This window comes from Rhinoraja longicauda, chromosome 12 (genome assembly GCF_053455715.1).
Source record: "Rhinoraja longicauda isolate Sanriku21f chromosome 12, sRhiLon1.1, whole genome shotgun sequence".
NCBI classification, from domain to species: Eukaryota; Metazoa; Chordata; class Chondrichthyes; order Rajiformes; family Arhynchobatidae; genus Rhinoraja; species Rhinoraja longicauda.
Window position 1 is genome coordinate 38,563,606 of NC_135964.1, and position 27,781 is coordinate 38,591,386.

A 27,781-nucleotide genomic window follows, 5' to 3' on the forward strand; every position below is an offset into this window, starting at 1 on the left:
GAAGCGTATTAGCATTGGATTGAAAACTAGCCATCACATAGCAAACAAAAGAGATGGAATAAATGGGTTATTTTCAGACTGGAAGAATGGAACTAGTGGAGTACCACAGAGATCAGGTTTTGACACTCAATTGTTTACTATTTACACTGTTGACCTGGACAAGATGACAAATTGTAAGGTTTCCAAGTTTTGAGATGATGCAATAAAAAGTGGTAGGGCATGTGACGAGGACATTGGCAGGATATAGATAGATTGAATGAATTGGGCGAAAACTAGCAACTTGAGCTTAACATAGGGGAAGTGTGAGATCATGCACTTTGGTTAGAGGATTCAAAAGATGGTTTATTACCTAAGTTGAGAAAGAATGCAAATGAATGAAGTTCAGAGAAATCTAGGTGTCGTAGTGCACGAGTCACCACATGTTAGCAGTCAGATCCAACCAGTAGTTACGAAGGCAAATGGCGTGCTGACCTTTATTGCGGAGGGTTGGGGGTTTAAGAATACAGTTGTGTAGTGAGTGGGTTGATGCACCATACCTGGAATACTGTGCACTGTTTTGATTCCCTTACCTCTAAAAGGACACAGTTGCATTCGATATCATATCATATCATATCATATATATACAGCCGGAAACAGGCCTTTTCGGCCCACCAAGTCCGTGCCGCCCAGTGATCCCCGCACATTAACACTATCCTACACCCACTAGGGACAATTTTTACATTTACCCAGCCAATTAACCTACATACCTGTACGTCTTTGGAGTGTGGGAGGAAACCGAAGATCTCGGAGAAAACCCACGCAGGTCACGGGGAGAACGTACAAACTCCTTACAGTGCAGCACCCGTAGTCAGGATCGAACCTGAGTCTCCGGCGCTGCATTCGCTGTAAAGCAGCAACTCTACCGCTGCGCTGCCGTGCCGCCAAAGAAGATTCGTCCAAAGAAGATTCAACAGGCTAATTCCTGGGATAATATGGTTGTCCTGTCAAGAGAGGTCAGATAGTTTGGTTTTGTATTTCTAGGACGTCCAAAGAATAAGTGACCTTATTCAAATATGTAAGATCCTAAAGGATCTTGACAGAGCAGATGTTGCAATGTTTTCATCAGTAGGAGAGTCACGAACAAGGGGATACAGCTACAAAATAAGGACCATGTCATTTCAAACCAGTATGTAGACATTTCTTTTCTCAGAAGGTAGTGAATCTCTGGAATTCTCTATCGCTGAAACCGATAAGAGGCCAGATCATTCGATTTATTTAAGGCAGAGATAGATGATAGATTGAGCAATTGAGGTTTAAGGGGAACTGTGTCAGAAGAGAAGATGAGGTCTTCATAGATCAACCGAGTTCATGTTGAGTGGAAGGACAGGCTTGAACGCCTGGTTCTCTGCTCCTGTGCAGGTTTTCTTGTATTCTTGTTTTCAGTGATATGTGCTACATATATTTGGAAAGGGTACATCATCACCATGGGTTTATACTTAATAATCTTCCATTGGTTGATATATTGCCTATCTGTACAGAAAGTTAAGTGCTGAGGAAAAATTGATGATCTTTACACCAACAAATTGTAGATAAACAATCTATTTCAACCAAAGCAGATCAAATATAACTCATCAGTATCATGCATTAAAGAAAAAGTGCTTGGTGCGTTCAGAGGCAGATATATCCAAGACAGATGCAATTGAAAGTTCACCATATTAAATGTTCTACATGGCAGACATTGTGATGTTGTGAAGCATGTGCTTACCAGTTCCATGGTTACTACAGTATGCCAATAATCCTGCTGAATACTGCACTTTGAACTTCCTGTCAGTGGGTTATTTGGCTCATGTTATTTTAAAAAGCCCTAGTTGCTTGTTTAACCTACAAGCAGATGTTTTCAACTCGATAGACCAGGATAAATGTATTTGGATCCAGAGGTTGGACCACAGATTTGAACAGAAAAGAAGCTTTAGTCAGGATATTTTACTGACCTTTCCTTGACCCACTAAGCCTTTGTTTGTGTCCTGGTGGAAGAGCAAATTTTGAGTGGAAGCCAATTGGCACCAGACGATTCTTTTTCAGCCTGGGGCTAAGCTGAAATAAAAGCACAGCCGCATGCTGTAACTGGTTTGGGTATACTTGTGTATCACCGATTTTGTCCATATGATTGAATGTTGTTTGAGAACCTGAAGTTGTAATTCTGGTAAACTTCTTCTGTACCCTCTCCAAAGCAAACACATCTTTCTTGTAATCAGGCAACCAGAACTGCATGCAATATCCCCAATGCGGCACAACCAAAATCCTGTAGAGCTGCATCATGACTTCCTCACTCTTCAACGCCCCTGGCAAAGAAGGCAAGCATCCCATTTGCTGCCTTTACCACCTCATCTATTTGTGTTGCCACCTTTAATAAGCTATGAACTTGGACTCCCATGATTCTTCTGCACATCAATGCTGTTAAGTGTCTTGCCATTAGCTGTGTTCTCTCCTCACACTCAATCTTCCAAAATGCAGCACCTCTCGCATGCTTGGGTTAAACTCCATCTGCAATTTATCTGCCCATTTCTGCAGCTGATCTATACCCTGCTGTATCTTCTGGCAGCATTCCCCACTGTCTGCAACTCCTCCAATTTTAGTGCCATTAGCAAACATACACCAACCCATCTATATTTATGTTAATAACTTGGATGAAGGGATTAAAAGTACCATTAGCAAATTTGCAGATGATACAAAGCTGGGTGGTAGTGTGAACTGTGAGGAAGATGCTATGAGGTTGCAGGGTGACTTGGACAGGTTGTGTGAATGGGCGGATGCATGGCAGATGCAGTTTAACGTGGATAAGTGTGAGGTTATCCACTTTGGTGGTAAGAATAGGAAGGCAGAGTATTATCTGAATGGTGTCAAGTTAGGAACAGGGGACGTACAACGAGATCTGGGTGTCCTAGTGCATCAGTCACTGAAAGGAAGCATGCAAGTACAGCAGGCAGTGAAGAAAGCCAATGGAATATTGGCCTTCATAACAAGAGGAGTTGAGTATAGGAGCAAAGAGGTCCTTCTGCAGTTGTACAGGGCCCTAGTGAGACCGCACCTGGAGTACTGTGTGCAGTTTTGGTCTCCAAATTTGAGGAAGAATATTCTTGCTATTGAGGGCGTGCAACGTATGTTTACTAGGTTAATTCCCGGAATGGCGGGACTATCATATGTTGAAAGACTGGAGCGACTAGGCTTGTATACACTGGAATTTAGAAGGATGAGAGGAGATCTTATCGAAACGTATAAGATTATTAAGGGGTTGGACTCGTTAGAGGCAGGAAACATGTTCCCAATGTTGGGGGAGTCCAGAACAAGGGGCCACAGTTTAAGAATAAGGGGTAGGCCATTTAGAACTGAAATGAGGAAAAACTTTTTCAGTCAGAGAGTTGTGAATCTGTGGAATTCTCTGCCTCAGAAGGCAGTGGAGGCCAATTCTCTGAATGCATTCAAGAGAGAGCTGGATAGAGCTCTTAAGGATAGCGGAGTCAGGGGGTATGGGGAGAAGGCAGGAACGGGGTACTGATTGAGAATGATCAGCCATGATCACATTGAATGGCGGTGCTGGCTCGAAGGGCCGAATGGCCTCCTCCTGCACCTATTATCTATTGTCTATTGTCTAGGTTACATCTACATAACTACAAACCAGTGACTGAAATAAAGGACACAGTAGCATGAGATGGTGCAGATCTTGAGATTTATTAATAACAAAGTTACTGACCATATTGATGTTAGGTTTAAAGCACATGGGGATTTTTTTTTAAAAGAATCTCTCGCTTTCTAGTACCTGTGGCCATTTATATTGGAACGATCACAAGTGTCTGGCGGAGTGTTCTTAAATCGGGAACTTCCTGTACTAAGAATTTAAATACTGAAGCATCTGTCCATTCCCTCCACTGATTCTACCTGACCCACTTGAGTTCCTCCAACCATTTTATTTGTTGTTTAAGATTCCCTAAAAGTCACTCTCTTGTGTCTTCATTAAAAATCTAGTCAGTCTTATGTGTTAATTGGCATAGAAGTGCTGATGTGTCACTTGTTGGAAGGAGGTAGGTTTATGGGATTTTATTACTGAATCCCAATTCTATGTAGGTCTGTATTTTACATTTGGTTAACAGCTGGTGCTTTCTTCAAGCCAATCATGATGTCAGCTATCTTTCTTCTTGGGCTGTCCCTCAGAAGCAAGGATAAATGTTTTTAACTCTGGATCTATAAGTTCTGAGATGACTGATGGAGAAATTTGGGTGTCGACTGCAGATGTGGCAGGGCTGTCTCATGGGATGGGCAAGTGGGTATAATGTGAGATGATGCGGTCCTGTGTTTTACACTAGATTTACACGTGCTTCTAATGTGTGGACTTGAGGTTCTCAGTGCAATTCTGAATGCTCCTTGTCTACTTTGAATGGTTATGGGTTAAGGTATTCCCAGAAGTCACCGGAGATCATTTTCAAAGCAGAACACAAAGTGCCGGAGTAATTTATCAGGTCTTTTGGTTTCCACTCAAAAGTTGCAGCATCTTTGGAGAACATGGATAGGTGACGTATTGGGTCGAGACCCTTCTTCAGAAGGGTCAGCAGACAGTATAAGCTGGTGAATTAGTTATTCATCCTCTGGAATGACCAGAGAGAGAACGTAATAGGAATTGCTGACATTCTTGAACAGGCGAGTTACTGTGATTCTGAGTGAATTCGCAGTTTACTGCCATCCAGAGGGGATTCGCAGGCTATTGCGATCCAGAGTGGGTTCATGGGTTACTGCGATTCAGTATAAATTATGGTTCCATATCTTTATTCAGTTGTCCATGGGTCTTAGACCCTGTTGCCAATAGCAAAATGTATTGCCTTTCCTTGGATGCCCTTGAGAAATGTCGAGCACTGAATAGAGGAAAATATTGGAGCGAGCAGAAAAATCAGACTCTATCATTTTATCTTTTGGAAAGAATGTTTGTCTCCGGTCACTTATACAAAGTACTAGTAATACTATCAGACACCAGCCGCAATCACTTGTACACAATTTGTATTAACTTCAGTGGATCTGACCACTGGTTTGAGTGTGCAACCACTGGTCAATACTCTTGCTCTGGTCACAAAATGTATTTCTCTCCTTCATGGTTTGTATCCAGCACATTGCCACGTTTAATCTTTACTAAAAAATCATAAAGTTAGAGAAGGCGTATTCAAAGAACTGAGAAAAATCTGGTTTCCAATCTTGTTTTGTCAATTTTTTGACATCTTGTGTGAGCTGTTGGCATCTTATTTTGGGGACAAAGTACCACCAAATAATTTGTGGTTAAAGAGTCTTAAAAATTAAAGGCACAATGATCTCAAAATTGTAGGTTAATTGGCTTGGTATAATTGTAAATTGTCCCTAGTGCGTATAAGGTAGCATTAGTGTGCAGGGATCGCTGGTCATCACGGACTCAGTGAACTGAAGGGCCTGTTTCCATGTTGTACCTCTAAACTGAACTAGACATTTAAAAGCATAAATTAAGTTGAAAGTGGAAAACGGTTTTAAAGTGAATATTTCAGTGCTTAAAGCAAAGGTGTGCCTTCACAAACCTCATGCTGTGCATGTGTGCACTGTTTGAAGCTGCTTTGTGGTGTAAGATAATAAGTATAAAATGCACTGCATTTGCTCACTATGTTACTCTGACAGCATCTATACAACCAATGACCGACACTACCAAGAAAGTCAAGCAACAGGTGCTTAGAAGCTCAAGTACCTAAAGATTCCTCTCCAAGTCACCTATTATACTGATTTAGAAACATACCAACAGTCCTTCATCACCGAGTCTAAATCCTCTTTGGCCCTAAGGACCAGACACCAGTACTAACACCAGAAAGGTGCGATTGTTGAGGAAAGCCGCTTACCTTTGCCGCCTTGTGGGCAATTAGGATTGGGCAATTATAATTGCTGGCTAAACCAAAAAAGTGCCCTTGAAAAATGAACAAATAAAACCAAAAGTCAGAGTTGGACTCATTTTTTTTTCAAGTCTCTTCACTTTAATCCCAAGCCGTCCACTTCAGACTTCAAGCTGGGACTTTCAATCCACTTTGTCATGTTCATTCAATTAAATAACTTTTTAGGGTTTTGTAAAAGGACTGCACTTTCCATTCCTACAATTAAAAACAAATCTATGGGTTGCACAATTTGTGCAGCTCTCCTCGGAGGAGAAGAAACAGAGCATACTGGAAATACTTAGCACGCCAGGCCGTATCTTTGGAGAGATAAACTGAGTTATCATTTCAGATTGACCTTCGATCAGAATCTCTTGCAGAGGAGGATCTGCTGCAAGAATTTGGCTTACAAGAACCTTTCTGTTGGCAAGCAAGTCGGGAAACATAGGGATGTACAAATCACTGGAGCTCTAGTGTAACACTGATCTCTTAGGATTGTTGGCAGTAAAGGAAATTGTTGATTAGCTGACCAGCCAGTTAACTATGTTGTACACAGAGTGGAAAAATCTGTTTTCTGACATAACAGCTATGGCGCGCAGAACACAATCAGCACAGATTGAATCAGTTAACATTGCACCATAAATTTGTGAAATTTAATCCTTCAGTTTAACACTCGGGGTGAGGAACTTTGCATGTCAAATTGTATGATAAATTAAACAAAGTTACAAAACCTCATAGATTTTGACTACGCCCAGTAAGATGCACATAAGTTACCTACTTGTGTTTCCACTTAGATGTTGTATTCTGTTATGGGATATTCCTTGGTCACAATGAAGTCTAAATAACCTACAATGAGACCGTTTTTGAATTTGTGCAGTATTGCGCAAAGATCATGAAGACTCGCATTCAGTTTTCAGAAGGGAATAGGTAAACCAAATAGTTACAGTTCTAAAACTGATATTATGGCCATTTTATTATAATTGAGCTAGACTTTGTGCATCAGTTTCAGCTCTCCTATTCCTTGAGTATAAGTGGCCTCTGGGCAGTGTCAACTGCAACCATGAGAAATCGTCCACGTATCCACTGAGATCATCCATACAGATCTTACTGGCTTTAACACAGAACTGACAGCCTCAACTGTTTAACAGCGTGCCATTTAAATGATGGATATGGTGGACTTTTTTTATATACCCTCCATAATGTGTGGGACAAAGACCCATCATTTATTTATTTGCCTCTGTACTCCACAATTTGAGATTTGTAATAGAAAAAATCACATGTGGTTAAAGTGCACAAATCTCAAATTGTGGAGTATAGAGGCAAATAAATAAATGATGGGTCTTTGTCCCACACATTATGGAGGGCAAATAAATGGGACTTTTTCCAAATATTATGAAGGGCACTGTAATAACATTGTATCTTCAGAATTTATTCCATCTTGCTCCTAAGACACCTCAGCTGTTTTCCAGCCTGTTTGACTGGAATGGTAAACATGGGTGTGAAAGTTATGCAATATCTATATACTAAAACTCCCGTTTGTTTGTTTATTTGTGATCGAACTACAGCCAAAACGGTACACGATAGCTTGACAATTTTCGGCTCACCTTCATCGCTTTATTGGTAATGCAAGTAGTTTTATTGAAATTGGTGTTATATTTTTTAAGTAATTCACATTTTAAAGTTTAAATCTATCTCCTAGGGAGGGGGGAGGAGGGTGGATAAGAGGGGTTGACAGGGATGGAGAGGGGGAAGTGGGGAGGGGAGGGGGGTAGGAGAGGGTGCTGCACCTATGCAGGAGAGGTTTGGGCCCAACGGGTCCACTTGGTCTAGTTATCTTTAAATCTGAATTGTATTGTTGGAGATTCATTTTTAATTTTGGGTGTATTCTGCATTCTATAAGAAGCAAACAATAGTTACAATTTCTCTGTTTGTTTTTACTTAGTTTTGAAAATGTTTTTCTTCCCCACAGATCTTATTACATGTTTGGACAAGGGGAGCCATTTCTCAGAGCCTGAATTTAGGTAAGGATTAATTTAATGGATGGTACAGGGATTTAGTTTTGGAATTCCTTTCAGGTAAATAAGCAGTAAAGATTTTTAAACTGCCTAGCGGTTTTTCGTTCAGCTTTTTGTAATATGCTACATGATATTAACATGAGCAGTGCGAGTTTTGATTATTGAATTACATTGACTTCAGAACACAGAAACAGACCTTTTTGGAGTTTATTCACCATGTGAGCAATCTTATTTTCCTGCTCTATTCTCATGTATCTTTTTCTATCCTTTCACTGTCGATAGACCTAAATGGTGAAATGTTCTCTCTTTGCCTGATAGACCACTCAAAGCCTCCAGTGTAATGTATTTTCTATATATGTTGCATTTAGAATTGTATCTATTAATAGGCATTCTGAGCATCTTAACCTTTTAGTTTCTATCTGTTCTTTCCATCGCTATAAAATTTAACACCATTGTTAATAGTGTTTTTTTATTTCAAAGACCCAATTAAAGAATCATATGTTTGCACTTTTGAGTCTGATGATCTGAAATGTTGGGATGTGTGAGGTTAACTATGATGTGATGCATGATAACTATGGCCTCTGAATATCTATGTTATACAAGATCCATCTCGGCAAAAAGGTGAAATGATTATCAGACATTCCTTCATATTATCCGCAAATGGTTCATTATGTTGGCTAGGTGCCAGGCTACTTTTTTGAGACAGTGTGAAATGTATATGGAGTCAGTGGTGGGGAGCCAGGTCTGTGTAGTGGACTGGGTTACATCCACGTCTCTCTCGAATGTTTGCAATTTCTTGCAATCTTGGGCAGAACTTCTTCCAAAGTAAGCTATGATGCATCTGATGGGATGCTTTCTACGGTGTAGAAGTTGATGAGTTTCATTGGAGACTCTACTGAGGAAGTAGAGATGTTAGTGTGCTTTCTTAGCCATAGCTTTAATGTGGTTGGTCCAGGGCAAATGTTGGGTGATATTTACAGCTGGGTAAATGCTCTCGACCATCTCCTCTTTTGCACCATTGATGCCGATTAGGATGTGTACTCTACTCCGCTTCCCGAAGTCGGTAACTAGTTCCATCTTCTTGCTGACATTGACGGACAGATTATTGTCTTGAGACCGTGTTACTAAGCTCTCTATCTCCTTCCTGTACTCCATACCATCATTGCTCAAGATCCAACCCACTGCAGTGGTGTCATCTGCAAACTTGCAAATGTTGTGCAATCATCAGCAGTCATCTCCAGTTTTGACTTTATGATGGAAGAAGGGCTACTGATGATGGTTAGCCGAGCAGGTTGCCTTGAGACACTCCTGTGATGACGTTCTGATTCAGGAATGATTGATTTCTGATAGCTACAATCATCTTTGTTTGTGAAGGGAAAGACTCTGATCATTGGGGCATTTTGTTTTCTCCCTTGATAGTTATTTATTTATGTTTACCAGGATACCTTGATACCAAAATCAATCAAATGCTGGCTTGATGCTTAGTGTAGTCAAACACAACTCACCTTTGTAATTGAGCTCTTTGATCCATGTTTGGTCTAAGGTTGTGATGAGTCTGGAGCTAAATGATACTGGCAAGACCCAGACTGGGCTTTGAGTAGTTTATTGGTGATAGACACAAAGTGCTGGGGTAACTCAATAGGTTAATCAGCATTTCTGGAGAAAATGGATAGGTGATGTTTCAGGTCGGGGTCCTGCTTCAGACTAATTGCAGGGGGGAGTGGAGGAAAAAAAATTAAAGCGAAAAGCAGTGGGACAAATCATGGCTAGCAACAGATGACCTCAGGCGAGGGGGCTTCCTCATAGGCAGATTGTTGGACAAATTTATTGGTGATGAACGTGGTGTTTAATAACATGTTGATGACATCCTCCATCATTTTATTGGAGTAACTTAGCGGGACAGGCAGCATCTCTGGATAGAAAGAATGGGTTAACTTTTGAGCTGAGACCCTTCTTCAGAGTGTGAGTCAGAGGAGAGGAAGACCCAAACATAAGGAAGTACTGTGTCTCCTTCTTCCCTGACTCTGTCTAAGAAGGGTCTCGACTCGAAATGTCACCCATTTTTTCTATCCAGAGATTCTACCTGTCCCACTAAGTTGCTCCAGCATTTTGTGTCTATCTTTGGTGTAAACCAGCATCTGTAGTTCCTTCCTATCCATCATTTTATTGATGATTGTGAGTAGTCTGTGGGAAATAATTTGCTGGATTGGATTTGTCTTGGTTTTTGTGAGCAGGACATACCTAAGTAATTTTAGGCTTTGTTTAGTGTACACCGCTGTTATGGCTATACCACAAGAGATTGGCTGGATGTACCAGGTCTTGAATAGTACAACTGGGGTATTATTTGGTCCTGTAGCCTTTATTGTACCATGTGTTCTCAGCTAAATTTTTAAATATTAAATGCAGTGAATCAAATTGGCTGGAGATGGGCATCTGTGATGGAGGGGAAGCCACAATAGACTGTCAGCATATTTGGCCAAGCAAAGTTGCAAATGCTACAATATTTTCTCTCATACTCGTGTGAGGATTGAGATGTTCTTGGCACCTCCTCCACCTATTAATTGTTTAACTGTCCACCACCACTCACAACTTGATGTGGTTGGCCAACAGAGTTTTGATAATCCATTGGTTTCAAAATTGCTTCATTCTGTCTTGAACTTTTTTTTACACAGTTTGGAACACACATGGCCCTCTCTTCCAACTGCACTGGGCTAGCTCCTCTTCATTTTTAGATATGTGTGGTGCTGTTTCCAGCCAACACTTCTACATTCCTCACTGAATCAGGCTTGATGTCTTTCTTTAATAACAATGGATGAGTTATGCCAATTCACAAGTTTACAGATTGTGGTTATGCACATTTCTGCTGCATTTCATGTATTTCAGACAGTGTCTGAAGGGTGCCCAGTTTTGAACTGACAGCTCTGTTCTGAATCTATTCCATTTAGCACCGTTGTGGTGCCACACAGCACAATGGAGGCTGATCTCATTGTGAACTGGGACTTTGTCTCCACAAAGACTTTGCCAGTACTCTCATGGACAGATGCATCTGTGGATTGGCAAGGAAAAGTTCAAGTATAATTCAAAAAAATTGAACAGATTGGCATGTATTTTGTTCATAGGTGTGGCAAGGATATCTGCTGACGTTACCTGCCGCTGACCCGGTGTGACAGCTATTTATTTTTATGCCCGACCAGCCTGAATGCAAGATGACATTGTTGAATTATATTCACAATTTAGATTGTAGTTAATTGGAATCATAATATGCATAGCACCGAGTAGATTACACTTAATGTTAATATGATAGGAATAGTGTAATCTTCAACAGACCAGAGTCCACACACAGATGTGACCTTTGCGACAGAGACTGTCACTCCGCATTGGTCTCTTCAGCCATAAGCGATGCTGCTCTAGCCGAGGTGTGGAGCAAGCAGCCAACTAGGATGCATCACCCATGGTCAGCCATGACCGAGGGGGCCTAAGAATAAGAATAAGACTAAGAGTGTAATATTATGAAACATTGTGTAGCTGGTAAACATGGACACATCTTCAAATATATGCAAGAAATAGAAGGACGATGAGGTGATACAGCTTCTCAAACCTCCCAACCGTTCATAAAGATCATGGCTGATCTAACCATGCCCTCTATTTTGCTGTCAGTTACCAAAACCCATGTTTAGTTTAGTTTAATGATCAGCACGGAAACAGGCCCTTCGGCCCACCGGGTCCACGCTGACCAGTGGTCCCTGCACATTAACACTATCCTACACACACTAGGGACAGTTTTTACATTTACCAAGCCAATTAACTTACAAATCATGTCTTGCCTTTAATCAAAAAAACTATCTATCTCTGTCTTGATTGTGTTCAGTGATTCTACCTCCACAGCCCTCCAAGGAAAAATTAATAAGCCTTTGAAAGAATTCCTCCACATCTCCCTGGGCGACCTCTTATTTTGAATCCATATCCACTGGTTGTGGATTTCCTTATGAGCATCTACTCTATCAAGGCCCCCTCAGAACGCTGTATGAGTCACTGTTTACGGGAAGAGAAAATTAAATGGATCAGCATGTTTCTTAAAAAATAATCTGCTACTGATATCTGCTGAAATAAATTAGTAGCACTGCTCTTTCCAGTGAAATGTGGAACTATTTACTGTGATTGAGCAGTGTGGTTATTTTGTAGTTGGTTATGCACTCAAGTCATTGAACTCTCCTGTTCCCAATGTGCAGGAGTCTTGTTAAAGCTATAAAAGTTATAGAAATTGAACTTGCTGCAATTTCAGTGGTTTCTGTACAAATGTGTTGCAGTTCTTTGAGACCCCATAAACTAGGCAGCATGGAAGGTCTTTTCGAAAGCAGTGTCATGCAGTTTTCTAAAACTGTGTCCTGCAGTTTTATTATCATTTTACTATTTGGTATGCATTCAGGGAAATGTGCTTTTATTTTCATTGGTTGATCTTATTTTTTTAGACTTTTTTGGTTTGTTTATTTTTTCCATGATATTTCAGGGAGCTTTGGAACTAATTTCAAGCAGCCAGATTGTCAATGAGCATTCACCTGGAATTCCTCCAACTGAACCACTTAGACATTATGAAAGAGATTTCATTTTGCCCCTGGCATGTAAGAACGTGTAATTGCCTTATAGTGGCTCTTTGCCTTTTAACATCTCCAATAATAATGTGATACAATGAGCCATTGACCGACAACAGCCATCAACTTATATCATTAGAAACAATGTGGAGTAACTCCCAAAAGTAGAAAGCCTCAGAATCCAAGTACCATATTAGCCATTCCTCCCACACACACACACAACACTTAATAATTAATCAGGGCACGTTTCTTCAGCTCAGATCTGTGTCCTTAAATCATGGTTTGTGTATGCAAAGGAGCAACAATATGTTGAACAACTTTGATCTTAACCTATAACACTGCAATCAGACTGTGTTACATTGACAAAGGGAATGATCTTCTGGGAGAATCTGGCTGTGGTGTAAAACTCTCTGCAGGACTCTTGCTAGTTTCTCTGGGATTGTAATGTTTCAGCAGCCAGGCAGGCAATTTCCTCTTTCAGATTTTGTTCTGTTCTTGGCAATATTGGATGTACCGCTTCAATTCTCTTAAGAATTATTGCATCAGCACATGGTGAATAATGAATTTCATATTCTAATTACTCAGTCTATGAAGAATCTATTTTCTATTTTTTGTTATTCTCTTTTGTGCTTGTGATTATCTTAAAAATCTCATAGATGAGCTGAGCTGAGCACTTCAACTCCCACTCCCAGTCTGACCTTTCTGTCATGGGCCTCCTCCAGTGTCATAGTGAGGCCCACCACAAATTAGAGGAACAGCACCTCCTATTTCACTTGGGCAGCTTACAGCCTAGTGGTATGAACATTGACTTCTCTAACTTTAGATAGCTCCTCTGTCTCCCCCTTCCCAGTTCTCCCACTGTCTTCCTGTCTCCACCTATATCCTTTCTTTTTCCCTCCCCCCCGACATCAGTCTGAAGAAGGGTCTCGACCCGAAATGTCACACATTCCATCTCTCCAGAGATGCTGCCTGACCTGCTGAGTTACTCCAGCATTTTGTAATACCTTCGATTTGTACCAGCATCTACTCTACTCTGACATTTCTCTCTTCTCAGTGTTTAGACTTTAGAGATACAGCATGGAAATGGGCTCACCGAGTCCGTGCCACCCCGCCCCATACACTAACACTATCCTACACACTAGGGACGATTCTACAATTTTTATTACCGAAGCCAATTAACCTACAAAACATATACGTCTTTGGTGTGGGTGTTATTTCTTGGTTATTTCCCTATTGAAGTTGATATACTGGGTTAATATTTTGTTTGTTGTTTTAATTTTCAGTAGGTACTGTCCTGCCGGATGCTTGACTCCTTTTGGTAACATCTCTGGAACTATCCCTCTTGGCTATCGTGATGTAAGTATAGGAAGAAAGGACAAGCTTACTGATGGTGATTAGTCAAGTGAAATCCGCTAACCATAATGCACCACCACATCCATCTCTAATCAGACATCTGCAATTGAGTTGGTTTTTGTTAAAAAAAATGTAGATTCCCCCTTTATTTTTGGTATTTTTATTATCATGCACCTGGATACTGTTTTGTAAAATAGCATTTTTAAATAACACAAATCCCATTTGATTGGCACTACCCTCCAATGAAGGTCTTATCGAGGAAAGTAAATTGTACCCCTGAGTATCAGATCACATCTGCCCAAGATTTGTTTTTTTAATCTATCATGCGGCTGTGTTCTTTTGTCCTGTTGCTAGTGCAAATTGCTGTGTTACTGTTATGTTAATAGGAGGTAGGGCAAAAGTTAATTAGTATGTAGCAATAAAACCATCCAAGAATGGGCAGGTGTTAAGCTAATTGCCTTTCATTGACCTGGGTTCAAAAGCTAAAATGCTTATTTAGACAGACGCTTTTTCATGCCGGCATGGTTAATGTTTAGTTTCTATTGTGCCTTATTACTCAAATATGTGATGGGGCAATTAGTGTTGTTTGTCCAGAAATGTAGCTTCTCTTGTGTACCACTGCAAAAGGTACACAGTGCATGGGTCTGGTCTAACTGCACACAGCTTGAACAAAATGTTATTTGTCTTACATTCTGCCATTTTGGGTAAAAGGTTCAGCTTTTTGTTTTGGTGACTGCCTTTCTCCAGCACTGGAATATGTAGTGTTTGTCATAACATTTAATATTGTCATAAAAATCTGTATGATTATTTTGAAGTGAAACGATTATTAAGTTCCTCTGTTAAATCTAATAATGGATGATAAGGTAGACTCATTTGCAATACAAATGATTTCAGATATCAGTTGTGTTCAGACTTACTTATATCCTAAGAAGTCTTCCCCCTTAATATTTTCTACAGCTTGCGACAACTTGTTATTCATTTATTATCAATGTATTTTTAAGTGTTTACTTTACCCAACAACCATTCCCTATTGAAGAGCTAAGCTTACAGCCCAAGGAGATTAAAATGAATTTTATGGCCCATTTATTTGTTGTTGTGGGTTCTTGTTAAGGGCAACATGACTTGCTTAAATACAACGCTGATGTACTGAAAAATGATTGGAAATTAAATACTTTGAATTTCTCAATGTAGAAAGGCACTTTAAAAAGGTATTTGAAATCTTTAGTTGAAGAACAAGATTTGTGCCATAAATTGCAACCTGACCATGTGAAAGATTAGCATTCCATACACTGGTTAAACTGCAAGCCCAAGTCTGCCAACACTCAGAGCACATATTTAATTTAATTCATGGTAGCTGAATTTAACGATGCTTTAAAACTAACGAAATATTATTTACATTTTGGTGATTGGTAACTTTCAAGTCTCCTTAAAGTATTCCAGGATCAGGTATCTCTCTCAATTTTTTTTGTCAAAATTCTCACCCCACACCCCACTGTCTCCATCAACATCATTTTTAAACCTTGAAACACTTGGAACGAAAAACTAATTGAAAATTACATGGTGACAATTGAACTTCCAGTAAGGATGTTCCCAGTAACATTTACAGGTTTACCTCTGTTATTGGTGCAACAGGCACAACTGAGATACAGGTTTTGGTACACAAAAGTGTTTCTTTCGATGTTGGCCTTTGGCTGCAGCCCCCATTAGTAGGAATCTTGGGCAAACCCAAATTGACCACTACAAACTATTAAATTGAGTGGCAGGAAGACCAATATCTTTCCTATGTAGTGGCAGATCGCATGACTGCTATATGTTTGATGCCATTTGAGAGAAGCTTGTATATCCTTCAAGAACCTGACCTTCATTAATCTCTTTGTCCAATATATTTATGTCTGTTTTTATATGCCTTCAAGTTATTTTGTTACCAAGACAATGAGAAGACTGGAAAGGAATAATCAAGGTAGTGGGCCTCTTGTTTTTATGATTATTCAGCAGAAAGACTCTAATCCAAACATATGATTATATTAATATTGCATATAGATGCTGCCACCCAAGCTACGGATATTAAAGTTGTACATTGTGGAAATAGAAATTCTGTCAAATCTGCACTGCTACACTGACTTAACTTACCATAAATTTATACTGACTGTATATGCTATAGACGTCTCCCGCAAAATTAAGTTTTCATTGAATATGAGCAACCTCATATTCGCATTCATTGGCCTAATATCTCCTAAACTACAATATTTCTTATGTTGTTGGATACATTATGACAGGCATCACAACAAATATTAGTGTACGCCTCAAATTAATGAGTGAAATATTATTTTAAAAAACAGAATTGAAACCTCTTACTTCGAATGTGTGTGGGGTTCATGATAAGATAGGTGAACTTGTGGCAGAAATAAATGGTAATTAATAAATGGCTATGATCTTGTGGCCATTATAGGTACCTGGTTGCAAAGTAGTCAAGGTTGGGAACTAAATATTCCAGGATAATTAACTTATGGGATTGTTGAAATGGAAAAGGATGCAGTATAGCCTTGATTTCAAAGGAAGAGGGAAAAGGCAGTAGAAGGACAAAATACACAATAGACAATAGGTGCAGGAGTAGGCCATTTGGCCCTTCGAGCCAGCACCACCATTCAATGTGATCATTGCTGATCATTCTCAATCAGTACCCCGTTCCTGCCTTCTCCCCATACCCCCTGACTCCGCTATCCTTAAGAGCTCGATCTAGCTCTTGGATGCATTCAGAGAATTGGCCTCCACTGCCTTCTGAGGCAGTGAATTCCCCAGATTTACAACTCTCTGACTGAAAATGTTTTTCCTCATCTTCGTTCTAAATGGCCTACCCCTTATTCTTAAACTGTGGCCCCTGGTTCTGGACTCCCCCAACATTGGGAACATGTTTCCTGTCTCTAACGTGCCCTCTAATCTGGGATTACAATCAAGAGGTAGTCACTTGGATGAAGTGAACAAACAGCATGAGTAAATAATGTTGGCGTAGTCTCTATATGGGCCGTCAAAAGTAACATCGAGCACAATAGAAATGAAGAAGTCAGAGAACTGTACAGTCCTTTGGCCAAACTTGTCTATATCAATCAAGTTGCCCAACCAAGCTAGTTCCACTTACCTGTGCCTGACCCGTACAGGATACAACCTGTACAGGATACAAAACGTGTACAAATTTCATTTAAATGTCATAATTATACCCACCTGTGCCACTTCCTTTAGCAGCTCATTCCACATACATGCCACCTGTGGAAAAGATCATCCCTCCAGCCCCTTTTAAATCTTTTCCCCCATACCTTAAACCTGTGATCTCTAGTTTTAGATTCCACTATTCTAGCAAAAGGCTGTGGCTATTCACTTTATCTATGCCCTTCATGATTTTATGTACCTCTAAAGGTCACCCGGAAGAATCCTATGCTCCAGGGGGGAAAAGTCTTAGCATACCCAGTCGCTCCTTATAATTCAAACACTGGTAACATTCCTGTAAATATTTTTTTGCATCCTATCCAGTTTAACGGCATCCTTCCTATATCTGTACAACTAGAAATGTACACAGTACTCTAAATGTGGCTTTACCATGGTCCTGTACAGCTGCAACATAGAAACTATATAACTACAACCCTAGGTATCCCTGTTCCATAACGTTCCCTACGGCCCTACCATTTTGTGTCGGTCTTGCCCTGGTTTGTCTCCTCACATTTATCTGAATTGATCTACATCTGCCATTTCTTGGCCCATTTGCCTAGTTGATAAAGATCTCCTTGTGTCTACATACAATCTGGTTAAATCAAATTAGCAGTAATAATGAGGAAGCTGAATTCATGACATGCATATATGATTTTCTAGGTTATTAAGTTTAGGTGCCATTGGAAGGAATAGAGGGATCTGGATTTTGTGTATTGCGAAAGGGCTAATGGATGATCTGGCAGTTTAAGGAAATTTTGGAATGGAATGGAATACTTTATTGGCATGGAATACTTTATTGTCACATGTGACTAGGCACAGGGAAATCCTTTGCTTGCATACCCAAGGTGTGCAAATAGCGGCCACCTACAGCGCTGACAAAGTTACAAAGTATGCCGGCTCTTCCGTTGTTCTCTCTTTCCCCCCCCCCCCCCCCCCCACACACATAACAGTTCCCCCACGCCGGGTCCCCATTGTCCATTGTTCTTCCCCTCCCCCCCTCACGGCGGTCTGTAATTATCTTAATATGACGATATTTTTACACAAAAATTAAAACTGATTTTGTTCAGTCTGAAACCAAAGCCAAAGGCATGAACATGAGTTGGCTGTTGGATATAGGGTAACTGCATTGAAAGGTATGACAGAAAGCAGCAATGGCTAACCATTACATGAGTAAAGAATTGCACAAAGTTTGTACATAATACATAACATAACCCTGTGAGGGGAAACAAAACAGGAAAGATGGTCCAGCTGTGGCTATTAGGATTAAAAAATATATAATATTTGATCAAAGAAAAGGACTTAGCATTGCCAAAAAAGCAGTAGGCTAAAAATTGGGAGCTTTTCAGAATTCCACAAAGGTATTGATATGGAGAGGAAAAGCATTACATGTGAACAGGGTAGCAAGAAACATGAAAACAGATTTGTGAGAGCTTCTAAAAAAAAAATTAGCAAAAAGTTAATATGAAGCCCTCTAAAATTGGGACATGGGAAATGACACAGAACAAGAAGGTGAGGAGAGTACCTCTGAGAATATTGAAAAGATATATTTGCAAATGAAGATGTGCAGAAAAATGTTGGCTAGATTGACTTTGGAGTTGCCACTTTGTCATTTGAATACAGATTAATCAAGCTGGCACTCTACTTTTTTAATTTAGAAGAGTGGGAGGTGATCTGATTAAAGCGTACTAAATTCTTATCGGGCTTGAAAGTGTAGATGTGGAACAGATGATTGCACTGGCTAGAATGTCTAGGACAAAGGGACACAAACTCAAAGAAATGACTTGACAGTTCAGGACTCTGAAAAGAAATTTCTTCTCATAAATAGTGGTAAATCTTTCATTTTCTATTCGGGAGTGCTGTGCAACCTCAGTCACTTGGTATAAACAAAACAGAGATCAGCTGCTTCTTAGATATTAAAATTAAGGGATCAAACAGGAAAGTAACAATTTCATAAAATATCTGTCATGATCGTAATGAACGGTAGAACATGTGTGCAAGACTGAATGACCTCCTGCTATTTCTTATATTATGTATAACATTCAAATGCACTCAAGAGTATCCTGAGCATCTCGCTGCTTCTGCAAAGTATCTTCAGAATTCCTGAGGATGCAGAAGGCTCTAAAGAAAAGACAATTTATTTCATAGTTAGCCAGGAGTAACCTTATGGGGTCGTGGAGTCATACAGCACAGAAACAGGTCTTTTCCCATGCCAACCAAGATGCCATGCCTACAGTAATCCCACCTGCCTGACCATTATCCCTCTAATCTTTCCTCTCCATCTACCTGTGCAAATTCTTTTAAATGTTGTTATGTATCTACCTTCTCTGGCAGCATGTTCCATATACCCACCACCCTCTGTGTGAACCATGTAATATTTTATTTCAAAAGTAAAAAGGAATATTTGATTTGAGCTTTTTTGAATTGATGTATCTACCCTTCAGTTTGTACAACAATAAATTGAGATCATGTTTTTTGTGGGTAAGGAAGTGAATAGATTGGAGTCAAGTTGGTTTCAACATTAGCTCATCCAGAATCAGCCGCAGCAGCCAACAGGACAACAGTTGGTGGTGATTTGAGCATTTGCAACATTTATTTAAGCAATGCAGAAGCATTCATTTGATGAGGTTTATCATGATTCTGCCTCAGAACTTGCACAGAGCCATCTGGATTCCAGCAATTTGCAGGCATGAATCAGTGGGGCGGAGGATATTGATTTCACCCAGACAGATTCTTTTCCAGGGTGTTTATTTCATGCATTCCAAATACTGGACACATCAGCTGCATTCATGCAATACCAAAAGAGCATTCAAAGGTTAATCAAATACCAAACCAATGGTGTCATTTTAATGTGTGGAAAGAAGAAGGTCTGAGGAAGGGTCTCAACCCAAAAGGTCACCCATTCCTTCTATCCAGAGATGCTGCCTGTCCCGCTGAGTTACCCCAGCATTTTGTGTCTATCTTCGGTGTCATTTTAATGATCTCTTTATTCAGAAGCTACCTTCACTGATTTCAATTAGTGATTTTAGCCTTCAGAGATACAGCACGGAACAGGGCCTTCAGCTCATTGAGTCTGCGCTGATCAGCGATCACCTCGCACACTAAAAACTATCCTACACTCTGGTGACATTTTTTACAATTTCATTGGAGTGTGGGAGGAAACTAGAGCACATGTGGGAGGAATCTAGAGCACTTGGAGAAAACCCATGCGATCACAGGGAGGACATACAAACTCCGTACGGCAGGATGGAACCCGGGTCTCTGGCGTTGTAAGGCAGCAACTCTACCGCAATGCCACTGTGCCGCCCAACTCTTTGAAAGAAATCTTAAAAATACTAGCTAAATATTGGAAAACAATCAAACAACGTTCTGAAGTTTGCAATTAAAAATATTGTGTAGTTTGTGAAATCCCTGCTGCCCTGGACTGCGTGCCTATTCCTCTGCTCTTTCCACTTCTACAACTTCTTGCAGCAGCTGATTAGGTTGAATCGTGACCTTCATGTAGTGGTAGTTCACATTGCTGCAGAGCCAAGAGACAGTCTGTGTGGGCTGGATCTCTCCTCTGGTGAGAGGGACTGCAGCACACTGGCAAATGTACATGTTGATCATTATCTGATTCTGCGCATGGCTCAGGTCCTGCCTATTTAACTTTTTAACCCTTGACCTGCTGAGTTTACTGCACTTCAAATTAGTGACATACCTTTTCTGCATAATAATAATGAAATTTCAGTGCTTTATATGGAGTGAACTACACTTTAAAATTCATCAACTGTTTTCGCAGAATAGTGGAATCCAACACACAGGGCCATTTGGCTTGGTGCCTCTTTGGAGGAAATCTCCATTTAGTCCCACTTGTTAAAAACCTTTTGATCTATAGCTCTGAAAGTTTCTATATATATTTAGCTACTTCCATGTTGTAAACTGCCATTGAATCTCCTTCACCACAGTGGGACAATATATTTCAGATAATTACAAATTGCTGCATTAAATTATATTTCCCTCTTCTGCCCCTCACCCCCATTATATTGCACTGCCAGTTATCTTAAATCTGCACCTTTGAGCTAACAATCTTCTTGCCAATGGGAACTGTTTCTCAGGATTTAATCCAAACCATCATCTTTTTGAATATCATTATTAAATCTTCTCTTAACCCGTGCTCTGGGGAAAGCCATCCCTTCTCTAGTTTCTTCACATGGCTGACGTCCATTTTGACAGCTGACCCTCTCCTTTCCTAGCATTTCTTTAACGGACTATTTAAACTTTCATGCAAACTAAATACTTACAATCTCAATTCTAAATTATATTTATTGATTGAAGAATCCGTAATGTTGAAATGGAGTAATTTTTTTAAAATATATATAAAATTCCCATGGTGTGAAAAGTTAAAAAGCATTGTAAAGTGTAACTGAGGAACCCAGCAGAAAAGTGAAGATGCCAGGCAAACACATCAAATACAGCAGACCCAGCTGAGTCAGAAGCTTCCAGTCTGTTGGGTCATTTTCAGACTGGAAAATGGAAAAGTGTGTAATTCAATTTCTGCTATTACTCACTCTGATATGATGCTTGTTTATGCTAAATGCGGTTTCTTATAAATGTGACGATACAGTGACTGGTACTGTTCAGCCCAGATATGTGGTTACAGTTACTAACTAGCAATATTCCTCACAGAAGCAGCCTGTTTCAAATCTTTGTTTAAACCATTCCCTGTGGTGAGACCCAATGCAAATAATTTATCTTGCACCTTGACAGTGTTATTGCAGATTGGTTTACGGACGTCTCGAAAAGATGCATTGCAATTTATCATATACCCTTCAGCAGCTCATTCAGTGAAATTTAAAATAAATGGGTTTAACACCCTCCCCCCCTCTTAAAATATCAGACAAATGATATGTATGCATTTATCCTCATCAGCAATAGTTTCTGCCCTTGAATTAGGAGAATGTTCTTTTTCATCTTGCTAAGACATATCTAGCGTAGCCAGAGGGCTGGTCTCACTGGCAATGCTCAGGTCCAAAAAAATGAATTAAAAAAATTGATTCCACATGATTTTACTTCACTCTCGTCAACAACATCATATAGTATCTGAACTTTTCTGCACCACAATCCTTTCCAGGGATTGGTCATTATTAATGAATAAGATCTTCCTAAAATTAAGTGGAGATACAAGGAACTGCAGGTGCTAGTTTACAAAAAAAGTTACTAGGTGTGGGAGTAACTCAGTTGGTCAGGCAGCATTTCTGGAGAACAAGAATAGGTGATGTTTCGGGTCAGGAACTTCTTCGGACTGAAGAAGGGCCCTGACCTTGAGTCACCTAATCATGCTCTCCAGCGAGCATTTCATGCTTACTTAGAAATAGAAAATGCTGGAAGTCACATTTAAAATTTCCACCCATTAGAGTAGCTTTTTATTTATTTTGGATTGACTTATTTAATCTTTCATGGCTTCATAATTGACCAAGTAAAAGTAGGTGGTGCAATTCGTTGATGACATTCAGACAGCTGCTGATAAGCGGATCATAAGATTCGCACCGCAACAGTGCATTGATAACTTTTTTTGCAGTCGTAATGTTTTTCAGCATGAAAACACGCCAGATGTCGATGACACGCTCTTGTTATTCTAGTACTTGTATGCATCATGCAACATTGTAGGATGATTTATAGGTGAAAAAGTACACTGCTACCTCTGATCTTCCAGTGGAAGTGGATTGTTACATTATCATGAGATCATTTTTTCTCTCTCCCTTGTTCATTACATTGTATACAGTACTATGTTTACATATTCTGTTGTGCTGCTGCAAGTAAGAATTTCATTGTTCTATCTGGGACACATGATAATAAAGCACTCTTGATATTTCCATGAAGTTGCTCAATCGGAAAACAGCTAAAACATGTCTTAACAATGGTGCGAAAAGTGGTGATATGGACCTAGATTTAATTGAAGGCAGGCATTTAACTAATCAGCCTCTGTACTGCATTTAGTAAATCAGTTATTTATCTTTTCATCAGAAAGGTCTTAATGAAGCGTGAAAGTTTAGTATTAATAAGTTCCAGTCTTGGAGCAGCTAATGACATGAGAGATGGAAGTATGATCCAAAATCCCATGGTCGAATTAACCTATTCTTGGTGGAAGCATTAGGAAAAGAATGATGAAACTATCCAAGAAACCTGGATGTATCAGTGTTCACATTGTCCAAGTACTGTGCAATCAAAAATTGGAATGATTTCATAGGTACTGATTTTTTTGAAGAAACAAAAATACACTTGGTTTTAGCTTGCATTATGATCAATAGGAATTTAACTAGAATCATTAAATTACAATATAAGCCAGTAGGTTTTTGTGTGAGTCGGAAAAGTTCATTAGGCCTGTCATGCTTGAGGGAAGAACTTACATGGTTCTCCCAATTTCCTCCCAGTGGAAAATTTGTTGAAACCCTGGAAAAACAATATAAATAAGCACTTTTAATCATTTATACTGGTCCCCAAAAGAAGATCTGAAGTTTAGCAGGAAATTGTGAGAATCCCTCTGGAAATTCCAAATGTTAGTTTTGCTGATTGATTTCCACTTCAGTGCTATCCTTCCTTAATGTTGACCTCAATCACTTCTCCTTCCAAAACTTCTGACTGGCTCACAGAGGTCTTCCTTAGTGATATATTCCACAGCATGTCAGCTTTTGCGTAAAAACAAATTTAATTTGCTTTTCAATTCCCGAATACCCAGTTTAACTAATCTTCCAAGTATTAAAATCCTTGGTCCCCAGCATTGTGAGTAATTTGATCAAGATCAACGTTATGTAAATGAAATAAACTATATTTTCAACAGATAGAGAAAACAGCCGCTGTTCAAGCCCGTAAACTATTGTGTAAATCTGCAGTGAGTTAGTATGCACGGTGAATGTTGACCATCCTTTCTTTTCCAGTCGTCACTGCTATGCATGGCAGGCGTTCATGCCGGTGTGGTATCAAATTTCCTGGGAGGCCGGATCAATGTTGTGATCAGTAAAGGAATTCCATACTATGAAAGTACTGTTGCAAATAATGTCTCCTCAAAAACGTAAGTACACAAATTGGGGGAAAAAAACAATGCCACTCTTTATTGGAGAGGAGACTTTCATAATTGTGCAACATTTCTGTGCATATAAATAGGGAAATAAATATTTTGTATTGGTGCGAGCAAAAGGAACATCTAAGGATGTTCAGCACTTCCTCGACTGTATTACAGATTGTGCTCAAAACATAGAAACATAGAAAATAGGTGCAGGAGTAGGCCATTCGGCCCTTCGAGCCTGCACCGCCATTCAATATGATCATGGCTGATCATCCAGCTCAGTAACCTGTACCTGCCTTCTCTCCATACCCCCTATGCCCTTTAGCCACAAGGGCCACATCTAACTCCCTCTTAAATATAGCCAATGAACTGGCCTCAACTACCTTCTGTGGCAGAGAATTCCACAGACTCACCACTCTCTGTGTGAAGAAATGTTTTCTCATCTCGGTCCTAAAAGACTTCACCCTTATCCTTAAGCCGTGACCCCTGGTTCTCGACTTCCCCAACATCGGGAACAATCTTCCCGCACCTAGCCTCTCCAACCCCTTAAGAATTTTATATGTTTCAATAAGATCCCCCCTCAATCTTCTAAATTCCAGCGAGTATAAGCCTAGTCTATCCAGTCTTTCTTCATATGAAAGTCCTGCCATCCCAGGGATCAATCTGGTGAACCTTCTCTGTACTCCCTCTAAGGCTAGAATGTCTTTCCTCAGATTAGGAGACCAAAACTGTACACAATACTCCAGGTGCGGTCTCACCGAGGCCCTGTACAACTGCAGCAGAACCTCCCTGCTCCTATACTCAAATCCTCTTGCTATGAATGTTAACATATCATTCGCTTTCTTCACTGCCTGCTGCACCTGCACGCTTGCTTTCAATGACTGGTGCACCATGACACCCAGGTCACGTTGCATCTCCCCTTTTCCTAATTGGCCACCATTCAGGTAATACTCTGCTTTCCTGTTCTTGCCGCCAAAGTGGATAACCTCACATTTATCCACATTATATTGCATCTGCCATGCATTTGCCCACTCTCCTGATCTATCCAAGTCACTCTGCAGCCTCCTAGCATCCTCCTCGCAGCTAATACTGCCACCCAGCTTCGTGTCATCCGCAAACTTAGACATCTCCAATAACTTTCCCAAGTTCCCTCATCTTTGTATCTTTCTCCGCAGTAAAACAGACGAGAAATATTCATTGAGGAACTAGACTTTGTCCTGTGGATCCACATGCATATGCCTACTTTGTTTCTGAGGTGTCCTCTTCTCTCTTTTGATCTTTTCCCTTTAATATACTTAGAAAATCGTGTTGGATTCGCCTTAATTTGATCTGCCAGAACTTGGGTATGCCCCATTTTTTTTTGCCCACCTGATTTCCTTCTTAAGTATGCTCCTCAAATCTCCTACATTCCTCCATGGAAACATTTGATCCCTGTTGCCTATTCCTCACCTATGTCCCCTCTTTCCTGAACAGCTAAATGGCTATCAGCCTATCCATTCCCCTTGACCCAGCAGGTTTATGTTTTCCCCTGTCCGCAATTAGGCACCAATTCCCACCTCCACTATTCACACTTTTATTGGAATCAGGCATCACCCAAGATCCCAATCAAAAGATCTGAAATGGTAACCCCCTACCCCCTCCATGCTACCCCCACTTGTAGGATGACAACTGTGGTTGATCTGCAGTCTCTTTGTATTCCTGCCATGTAAGTATTAAGTGTCTCCATCAGGCTTGGCAACAGACAGGAAACTTGCTGGAAAGAAAGGCACACCATGACATTAAGGTTGCTGAATGTCCTGGTCCATACTAAATGCTTCATCTCGCCCCTCTTCTTAATCATGAAGTCATCCACATGTAAATATTGGGTGCACAGAATTAGTCAAATCACTGAAAGGTAATAATTTAGAAGAATGCTTTTCAGCCCTTTGAGTCTGTGCCAGCTTGCTGCAAGAGTGATATATCTAGTCCTACACCCTTACCCTTTCCCCATAGCCATACAATTTCTTCTCTTACACGTATAAGAAAATAACTGCAGATGCTGGTACAAATCGATTTATTCACAAAATGCTGGAGTAACTCAGCAGGTCAGGCAGCATCTCGGGAGAGAAGGAATGGGTGACGTTTCGGGTCGAGACCCTTCTTCAGTCTGAAGAAGGGTCTCGACCCGAAACGTCACCCATTCCTTCTCTCCCGGGATGCTGCCTGACCTGCTGAGTTACTCCAGCATTTTGTGAAAAAAATCTTCTCTTACATGATTGATCCAATTCCCCTTAAAAGCAATGGATGAATCAGTGCAATTTAGGCGTGAAACAGTCGCTGCATAAAAGAGTAAAGGTTCTTTCATGTCTTTTTTTGGTTCTTTTGCCAGTTACATTGTATGTCTTCTGGTTATCGACCCTTTGGTTAATAGGAACAGGTTCTCTTTGCAGTGTCTGGATCCCACGTTATTTTGAACTCCATTGTCTCAATAGTCTTGACTGCACCTTCACTAGCATTCCCCTGAAGTACATTTAGCTTCCTAATCATTTCTGTTGTCCTTATTAAGGTCAGTCATTTTTTCTGTCACCCATCTCTAATCCATTATCTAAGTCATTGGCATTAGTTTAGCAATTCCTCTTGCACCTCAAGAGATAGCAAACACATCCCTGTCAATAGTATCCTTTCTTAACCTTACGAATAACTATTGTCTGCAAAGACCTCAATATTGTTAATACTTGCTCATAACATTAAAAAATATGCCCATCTACCTGGCCAGCATATTATCTCTTTTATTTTCTATATATGACACATGTACTAATGCTACATTATGATGCTGTATAATGTAATCTTATCAGTCTCCTTAATTTTACAGAGGACATTTATCACGTCACCTGTTTACATTCAAGACAAATGGTGAGTATTCAATCAATAAGGCCAACTCTAATTTTATGTGTTACATGTAGTCTTAAGTATTTAGTTACTCAATTTAAATGAAGTCAATAAAAAAGTTATGTTGTGCCATTTACAGATGTAAATTTCCCATTTCCTTCTGCTATTCTAGGCGTCTGTGATTCATGCTGAGTACAGTCCCAAGGGATGTAGCAAGCCTCTAGTATGTTGCTATGTACTCTTGGATCCAATGCGATCTATCTTTCCAGAGCAGTTTTGTTAAACAATTTCACATCACTGTCCTGCCCGATCCGTTCATTCATTATCCATTATTCTGCAGTACATCGTCATACAGTGGGGAAACAGGCCCTTCGGCCCAACTTGCCCATGCCAACCAAAATGCCCCATCTATGCTAGTGTCACCTGCCTGCATTTGGCCCATATCCCTCTATACATATCCTGTCCACATACCAAATGTTTTTTAAATGTTGTGATAGTATCTGCCTCAATTACCTCTTCCAGCACTTGGTCCATATACCTACCACCCTTTGTGTAGAAAAAAAAGTTGCCTCTCAGGAATCTATTAAATCTTTCCCCCTTCACCTTAAACCTAGGTCCTCTAGTTCTTGATTTCCGTACTCTGGGTAAAAGACACTGCATTTGCCCTATCTATTCCTCTCATGATCTTGTACACTTCTATAAGATCACCCCATATCCTACTGCCCTCAAAGGAATAAAGTCCAAGCCTGCTCAACCTTTCCCTACAGCTCAAGACCTCAAATCCTGGCAACATTGTTGTAAAGCCTT

The 27,781-nt window shown here is 40.1% G+C and overlaps 1 protein-coding gene across 3 annotated transcripts in view; it reads left to right on the forward strand.

Moving 5' to 3' along the window:
• dcbld2 (discoidin, CUB and LCCL domain containing 2) overlaps positions 1-27,781 on the forward strand; it is an 80,640-nt gene that overhangs the window by 29,780 nt on the left and 23,079 nt on the right. For 2 of the 3 annotated variants that reach the window (XM_078409569.1, XM_078409571.1), the window contains exons 4-7: positions 7,876-7,927; positions 13,794-13,866; positions 23,979-24,112; positions 26,958-26,998. In XM_078409569.1, the coding sequence (XP_078265695.1) occupies positions 7,876-7,927; positions 13,794-13,866; positions 23,979-24,112; positions 26,958-26,998 (300 nt within the window). The remainder of the gene's footprint in view (positions 1-7,875; positions 7,928-13,793; positions 13,867-23,978; positions 24,113-26,957; positions 26,999-27,781) is intronic. The other variant, XM_078409570.1, reaches the window with a different exon arrangement.